The sequence below is a fragment of the Peromyscus leucopus genome, chromosome 6 (assembly GCF_004664715.2).
Source record: "Peromyscus leucopus breed LL Stock chromosome 6, UCI_PerLeu_2.1, whole genome shotgun sequence".
Taxonomy (NCBI): domain Eukaryota; kingdom Metazoa; phylum Chordata; class Mammalia; order Rodentia; family Cricetidae; genus Peromyscus; species Peromyscus leucopus.
In genome coordinates, this window is record NC_051068.1 from 102,333,292 (window position 1) to 102,342,330 (window position 9,039).

Genomic DNA, 9,039 nt, shown 5'->3' on the forward strand with positions numbered 1-9,039 from the left:
ATGTTTGTGAGCTATATTTTTTTTTAACTACCTAACTAACTAAGGGTAATTATGGTTTTACTATTGAGATGCCTAAGAGCATTTCGTTGGTCACTTGAGTTTGCATTTCAGTCTGCCTCCTGGTCATACTTGCTCTGAGACCAGCCACCTGTCTTCTTCTGGTCATGCTTCCACTTGCGTGTGGTTGAGTCTGGTTGATAATGTCTGTTTCAGATCAGAAATCAGTAAGATTTTCTCTTGAGTGTCTGGAAGAGTAGCCTGTCTTGCTGGTTGAAGATTGCTACCCGACTTCTTCCCGAGCCAGCTGTGGGCCTCACACGCTTTTGTTTGCTCTCTGTGTCTTCCAGGAGATACGATATTCATCATCCTGCGGAAACAGAAGCTCATCTTCCTGCACTGGTACCACCACATCACAGTGCTGCTGTACTCTTGGTACTCCTACAAAGACATGGTGGCTGGGGGGGGTTGGTTCATGACCATGAACTATGGCGTGCATGCCGTCATGTACTCTTACTACGCCTTGCGGGCTGCGGGTTTCCGAGTCTCCCGGAAGTTTGCCATGTTCATCACCTTGTCCCAGATCACCCAGATGCTGATGGGCTGTGTCATTAACTACCTGGTCTTCAACTGGATGCAGCACGACAATGACCAGTGTTACTCCCACTTCCAGAACATCTTCTGGTCCTCACTCATGTACCTCAGCTACCTTGTGCTCTTCTGCCACTTCTTCTTCGAGGCCTACATCGGCAAAATGAAGAAAACCGCGAAGGCTGAATAGTGTCAGAACTGAGGAGGAAGACAGAGCTCAGGGTCATCACGAAAAATAACCGACAAAAGAAAATGGCACAAGGAATCATATGGTGCAGCTAAAACAAAACAAAACATAACGTAGGAGCAGACACAACCCGAGGCAGCTTGGGAGCAATGATTAGTTTGACTTAACCCAGTAAGTTTATGATCCTTTTTGGGTGAGGACTCACTGAGCACATCTCCATCTCAAAGTACTGCTGCTGAGGGGCCCCTCCCCTCTTATCTGTCAACTCTAGAACACACTTGATCCAAAGGGAGCCACGGGCAGAGAGATTAGTGGGAAACAAGCAAAACACTACAGGAAGAGGGGAAAAATCAGTTCAGAGTTATATTTCTCTAAGGGTAAAGAAGTTCCCCTTTTCAAACTATGTGTGCGTGCGGGGGCACACACACACACACACACACACACACACACACACACACACACACACACACACACACTTCTTTCTATCTTTTCAACATGAAACCAGAACTGGTAGAAAAAGATAAACATGGAAGAGACACAGGGTTTATATCTAGAACAGCAATGCTTTTGCAAAAATCAAGGCCTTTTAAAGGAAGGCTAGCTTGTAGCCCCTGGACAAAAGATGTCTTAATTATTTTTACTGCAGCTGAAATAAAAAAAGATAGATACCCTCCCCCATCACTGCACAGCCTCAGGCTACTGAGTTTGCTACAACCAAACAGGACAGTGCTTCCTCGTGATACTTTATTTCTGGGAGAATAGAAATCATGCAGCCCAAATCCCAAGAAGACCGTGTAGTTGAAGCGTCCCACGGACAACTGTTATTTCTGCTCTTCGGTAAGATAGGAAGCATCCTTTGTTCAGCTGCCCCAGACTTTAGGACAGAAGAAAAATTGCAGGATTGAAAAGACCAGAAGCTCAGTTGACTTGAAGATGGAATCTTGTACTATCTGTAACAAAACTCAGCCAATTGCCACTGAGCTGGAAAAGGGGGCAGGACCACGGGAAAAGACCAGAGATTCGTCCAGGAGACAGACAGTATGTTGGCCTCTCCTCCTGTTTAACTTCACACAGACTCCTGACTTTCCAAATAGGCCCCAGTCCATGTTTTCTATATTTTTGTGACTTTCAAAAACAGATCTGCGGGGCTCTGCCTGATTTGGGGTAAACACTGTGTTTCTGCATCTTCTGCATTTGCTCCCTGAGCAATGCAGAGGTATATGAAGTGCCCTCTGCTGGCCGAGTGAGAAACTTCAACAAACACACTTCATAATAGGTTGAAAATAGTTGACCACACAGGGCCTGCGTAGGTTAATTCCTAAGTTTTAAGTGCTGTCAAATTTGACCAAATTAGAACAGAACCTCTCTGCTTCAAGTAAGCTTCATAAATTTTTAAAGTGACTTTCACTTGGGAACTCAGAAAGTCAGTATATTAAGAGCCATATTCTTTAAAAAAAAAGAAAAAGAAAGAAAGAAAAAGAGAAAGCGAGACAATGTTATCTGTAATATTTCAGTCCTCTACAAGCCAAATAAATGTGTTCCTAATATTTCAAAGATGCAATTATGTAAAGTTGTTCAATGTGATATACTAGTATTCTAATTGGTTAAGTAGCTTAAGGATTAGGCAAACTAGATGAAACCATTAGAGGCTACTACAGTGCGTAGATTATCCACTCATAACCACGTCCACACAGAAGTGTGACGCACACGGAGCTACAAAGCCCACACGAATAGTAACCACAATTTTTGGCTAGCAGAAACTATCACTTACCTTCCTTTACTTGAGAGTGTACAGTAAAAGGGATTTTTTTTCCAAATTATTTTTATATTATTTTAGCTTTAATCGTGCTATCTGTCATTCGTGAAACAGCTGCGCAGCCTTTCTGTGAGATGGCATGGGGGTTTTCAGCAGCTTGTCGATGGGTGGAATTAGAAAAGAATAAAGTTTGATTCCATTCTGTGTGAATGGGTTACACAGTGAACAAAGAATCCATGCAGGTAAAGCCACGACTGAAGGCCCAGCGCCAAGCGGGCTGGGGGAGCTGTTGCAGCCATGTTAACATGGTGTGTGGTGGCGTCCTGTCAGCTGACAGATGAGACGTGATCGGAGGGATGTGTTGTCATTATTAGGGCAGAAGTTGACTCGAACTGAAAGTATAGAGCCCCTAGAGCAAGTGGAGTCTTAGGACATAATTGTTGGAGTTTCCTAAATGCACAGTAGTGTACAATGATAAGCCTTCCCCTTGCCTTACAGAAGAAAGCGAGCAAAATAGTGAAGACGAAATCACCTGTCGGCTGACTTGAATCTACTCAGGGCCAGCCTGAGGCTCATCTGGTTGATTCAGTTTCATTCAGATATTTATCATAGAATACAGGTTATGATATGGAAATAAGCATAAACTTTTAAAAAGACTAAGCTATGCTTCCAAAGCACCTTAATCTTGACGCTCGCTTCATGCTGTGTTCACTTGTAAAATAAACTTAGACTTTTTGTGTGCAGGATGAATATCTAATACATAGTGTCGAAACCAGCTAAATATATCTAAAGGCATCTCCGGTGTTCATCATGGGAAGAAAAAGCCACATGTTTTATAAAAAACAGAATTCTGATATAGGCTCAGCACACAGTTTTTAACGTATCAGCTTAGCTGCTCTAATTATATCAAGATACGAGGCTAGACCACTGGCCTATGACACATCTGAAACCCGCCAGAGAATCGACTGCCACCTCGATAATATTGCTGTCAGTTAACATTCCGGGCAAGCAGGTGTTCTAGCTGCCCCCACTACGCTACAATAGATTATCTTTCTATTGGAGAGTTCTCACTGCATTCCAACCTCAGTGTGGTAAAAACCCTGTTCCTGGATTAAATGAAAACAAACCCTTGGTTTCATATACATGTGGTTTTGTTCACTAGGTCTGAGCATCAACTCAAAATGTGTGAGTTTGCAATGAAATTCTAGTGAGAAACACTCCGTTCACACAGTAGGAGATTTTTATCTGGACCTTCTAGTGTCACTTAGGAGAAATGAACAACTGTTACTATTATTTATTTATCGTATTTATACAATGCCAGGCCAAAGGATTGAATTAAAAATCACAGTTCTCAAGGTTATTATTTCAGGCAGTCCCGTGTCGTTCCCTCCCCACCCACCAAGTTTTCTAATCCTACTTCACTCTAGGAACTTGAGACTGGAGGAAAATGCGTACGCATTGCTTCAGGAGAAAGCAGGTTCGTTATGTCCATGCTGTGTCTCCAGCTGTCTTCACTTACAGGTTGAGACCGACTGACCCACTAGCTCATTCAGAAGCTTCCTTGTGGGTTCGAAGTCTCCAGGAGCCTAGGAGAACTCTTCCAGGGAAGACACCCACAGATTGTTTTGTTGTTTGTTTTAGGTCAAGTAGATCTTTATGATGGGATAAATTCTGTTATATTAGAGTGAAAAGCACTATTACGCTGGTGTGGAACGTTCCAGAAGTCTGGCTATATTCCCAAACTGCTCAATTAGCTGGGAATATCCGGTTAGCATCTTGTTCTGATAGGAGGATCTCTTACCCTGAGACTGCCAGACACAGATGAGCGTAGGCTGTAGTACATGCTGAGAGCCTTTTCCAGGAGATGGAATGGTCTCTGGACTACTATTTGGACGGCACAAGTGTCAAGGGAGTTCCTAGGAGAATGGAGAAGACCACTTTAGACTCCATCCCAGAGTTCTGAGCTTTGAGTGGTACGTGCAGGATCTTTGTGTAGGCGCATTTCCCTGCGAAGGTGTCGATCCTAGAGAGCAACAGTTGGGTGAGAATACCATGATGATAGTCCAGAGCTTAGTCTTCAAATGTGTCTTTTTCCAGTCTTTGTTTTGATAATGAATATTTTGCTATTGGTTTGGGACAATTGTAGAGCCTGTGGTCACGTGAATCATTGTCTTATACAGCTCAATGTTACTCCACCCCTGTTCTTAGGTATAGCACCCCATTTCCTGGTATCTGCGCTCTCTGCCGTCAGAAAGTGATTTGGGTGAGAATTCACAATAGATGATCTGTCACTTCTGTGCGTTAAAGTGACATCTAATGAAGCAAGGATGCCCTGTTCTGTTTGGACACTCAATACGAAGCTTTGCATTCTAGTTGGTCATTGAGCCATCGTCCTCTGTACCTGATAGTGACACAAAATAGATGCTGGTGCTTGTCCAGAATTCTCAGTGCCTGTTGTGACAGACTGCACTTAGAAACACGTATGAGCCATAGGTGAGGCCACAGCTGGAAAGGCCATTTAAAATAGACCCACTAGGAGCATCACAGAACACCCTGAAAGCCTCTCATATAACCCAGTACTTGACTCATCCTCAATCCTTGGAAGAGTCAGGGTTCTCAGAAAGAGTGCTAGATACCCAGGCTTCCATTTTACCTGCAAACATTTGCTAAAGTTGTGATGGATGCAGAGGGGACCATCTGGGTGTTTGGGGGAGTCTTGGAAACTGCTTTGATTGCAGGTCAAACAAAGTCAAATTCAGATGTTTCTGTGTCCACACCCCACAAGGTATCCTCACCTACCCACAAAATAATTGCATTGTAGTCAAGTTCTTCAGTAGCTTGTTGGTTGGTCCCTCAGATCAAGAGAAAACCATATTTACAACCCAGTTGGGACACATCAGAGCAGGCCTGACTCTCACTGGCATCTAAACAGTATTTTCCCAACACTTGGCACTTGAGTTTTTTTTTTTCTCTTGGTGACAGAGATCAAGATGTAACCTGACACAGAGATCAAGATGTAGCCCGACAGTGCCTCCTACTGGTGTGGATGTGTTTTTAGTTACATATGGGTCTGAGTATGATCGGGCTGGACTTTGCTCACTGCTACCCTGAAAATGACTGGCTTTCTGCTTCCTAGGCCCTAAACCCATATTCAGAGGGGAACTCACTATCAAGCCTCACGGCAAATCACAGCAGTGTTGGAATTCTTATTTTCAAGTGCTTATTTCACAACATTTAAAAAATATTTTTGGTGTATTAAGATTTAAAATAAAGTCATCATAACTTTTGATTTAAAACTGTGTCGAGTTTTGTTTGTTTGTTTTTCATCTCCGGTCTGAAGCAGTTCAAAGAGGACATCTAAGACACTGTAGGCTAACCAGAATTTGTTGGAACGTCATTCCTATATCCATGTGCTGATAGGATACCAGAAGGGCTGGAACTACCCTTGTGTTCCCTGACAGCCGAAGGCCTTTTGTGGTTACATCCTACAGATGGCGTGGTTCCCATGCCTCTTTGATCTTCATATAGTCTTAATGAGACAGAGGAGGAAATGGGCTCCCAGAACCACCTTGGTGGAGGTGGGAATGAAGCTATAATCCCCCTAAACACTTCAGTTTGGCCATAGCCATCCATTCATTTGAAAAGAAGTCTAATGTAAATGAATAAAAAGTCCAGTACTCTGCGCCGAACTCAGTCCTGAGGCAAAGTGTTTGAGGTCAAGATACATGGGAGAAAATGTTTAGAATGGGTGGCCTGTCCTTAGCCACGCCTCAGAATGTCACTCACATGACAACTATCGGTGGGGCTGTCCAGGTCAGCCACTCTGACCCTAAGATACTCTGACCTGGGAGATCCAATGGTCAAGCCACTGTGTGGTTTGAGGTTCAGTGGATCATGTCATTCTTCATGGCTCTTTGGAGCCTTGCTGTAAGGCATTTATGTTTAAAACCAAAGGACCTGGTGTTTGTGGAGGTTTTCCACAGCCAGGTGATGCCCCTTCTCCTTACCTCTGAATATATCACTGAGATAGAATTTTTACATTCCTGGTACCATCTGATGTATTTTCTTAATTCAGGCTTGGTGGAGGAAAAACCCATACTATATAAAGTATGAGTGTCAAAGAGGGAATGAGTAGGAAACCTTTCTGTTCGCTTCTTAAGGAATAGTTCAGACTCAACTAAAAATGTACACTCACATAAAGTACCATCTGTAAATGTATTTTCTTTAATATCAGGCTTATGGTGGAGGAAAATAACTCATACTACGTATATAGAAGTTTATGAGTGTCAAAGATTGGTAATGAGTCAGGAAATCCTAATATAAACTGTTTCTGTTCCGGTGTCTTAAGGAATAGGTTTCAGAAACAAATCCCAAGCTAAAAAGTGTACAAGCTCACACTACCACTACCCACCTATAAACACTACAGTGGCTTTATTTTTTTTTTTTAATGAGTTTTCTTTTCTTTTTTTCTTTTAGATTTATTTATTTATTATGTATACAGTGTTCTGCCTGCATGTGTCCCTTCAGGCCAGAAGAGGGCACCAGATCTCATTACAGATGGTTATGAGCCACCATGTGGTTGCTGGGAATTGAACTCAGGACCTCTGGAAGAACAGCCAGTGCTCTTAACCGCTGAGCCATCTCTCCAGCCCTACAGTGGCTTTAATACTAAGCAGGCTTCCTATGAAATAAAGAGGGATCCCAACACCAATGTTACCATAGCCTGGGTGGGTTCTGGTTTTGTTTCAGAACTTTTGTTTGTTATCCTAAGCCAGTGGTCACAGCGGATATCCTATATTAACGATCAGCTCAGTTACAATAACCGAAATAGCTCCCCAGTGGCCTGTTGTGTCTGGTATCCTCAGGCTTGTAGATGTGTTCTGGGGCTCTAGGGAATTCTGGAAGTCTCTGACACCAAATTGGCAGACTCAGCTAAGCAGAGACGTGTGTGTGTCTTTGTGTCTGTGTTTACAATCCACAAAACCCAACATAACCCACAGGATTACCAACCTTGCTTCTCAGTCTGGAGTGTCTAAGGATCTAGGCAACATGAGAAGTTGCTGACCTGAAGACTAAGTTAATCATCCCCGTTTGATTCCCAGCTATCTCCTGAATCTTGAATGTTCCCCCAAAGCCCGTCTATTAAAGCAGGTCCCCAGAGTGGAGTTATTTGGAGGTGGGCCTTTAAAAGGTAGGTGGTCTTAGGCCTGTGGGGTCTGCCCGCTTCCTACCTGTCATTGTCTGCCTCCCGTTTATGAGGTGACTGGTGTGGATTGGATTGACTCTAAATCTGCTACCTCACCCTAAGGCAGAGGGCCACCCGGTCACAAATTACAATCTGCACAATTGCCAGACTAAACCTTCCCTCCAAGTTGTTCAGCTCAGGTGTCTGTTAATACAGCAGAACTCTGATTGATTGAGCCCTTTTACATTTTTTTTAATAGCCCGTTTTCTGCTTTTCACTGTTTTTCATCTAATAGTTGAAGGCAGGCACCTCTGGGATTTTTTTTTCTTATTATGATTTACAGAGTCCAGGTTTGGATGGAAGGGCTCATAACGGGACACGTTGATGTCTGAGGGTTAAATCCATGTGTCAGCCTTCTCCTGACTCAGGCCTGCCTTCTCACCCCAGGATTCTGTCATCTCTGGTATCTTCAGCCTTCCTAGGTGGAAGCTCTGTGCTGCAGACCGGGGCTTCCCACACAGCTCCCTTTCTTACCGATGACACTAATTCCTTTCATACTAGAGGGAGAACTGCCCCCCCCCCCCATTGCTCGCCTCTGTTTTATTTATGAAAACTGCAGTGGGTGTTTGAGGCAGCCAGTATCTGTGAGGAGAAAGAAAACTTCACCCGCAGCCTCTGTGGCTCATGGTTACACATGAGTTGCTGGGAAAGATCAGCATTTTTGCCAAATGAGCACTTGGTGTACACTGTAAGAAGCAATTCTGATTACAACTGAGTTTTCAAATAATAACATCAACAGAACATAGATAAACTGACTTTCCACACTGACTTAACAGCCTTGCCACATCTGTTCATCCGTATGTAACCTGACTGGGAGCCACCAGCCTCTGAGGGACATTTTTTTTTTTTCTGGATTGTGGTCCCACAGATACCTCTGACATCTGCCCAGTCTCTTGCATCTGACTAGGAGGGAAGAGGGTTAGCCGTCTTGAAGTCGACCAGGTGTCGTCCTCCAGTCCTTACTAAACCCATTATTGTGTTTCTCTCATGGCCCTTGCGATCTCTATAGGGCCTGGTTCAGTGGCCCTCAGACAGCAGCTGCACCTCTCCATCTTCCGTGGCTCCCATCTTCCATGGCTCCCATCTTCCTTGGGTCCAAGATGCAGCTTCCCCCATGGTTAGATGGTCTGTGTGAGAAAGCACCTCCTCTACTCAGGAGCCAAACAAGGGGGTCCAGAAACCAGCAGATTGAGTGGAGTTCTCTGTTCGTTCTGCTGTGTGGATCAAAGGTTCTCTGGGGTAGAGCTCATGGACCTCATTTTC

At 43.9% G+C, this 9,039-nt stretch overlaps 1 protein-coding gene across 3 annotated transcripts in view; it reads left to right on the forward strand.

The window, feature by feature from the left end:
- The window catches only part of Elovl6 (ELOVL fatty acid elongase 6), a 108,500-nt gene extending 103,991 nt beyond the window's left edge, over nt 1-4,509 (forward strand). For all 3 annotated transcript variants that reach the window (XM_028856655.2, XM_028856649.2, XM_028856643.2), the window contains one exon: nt 348-4,509. In XM_028856655.2, coding sequence (XP_028712488.1) covers nt 348-778 — 431 coding nt within the window. In that variant the 3' untranslated portion in view covers nt 779-4,509. The remainder of the gene's footprint in view (nt 1-347) is intronic.
- Nucleotides 4,510-9,039: the final 4,530 nt, after the last annotated feature.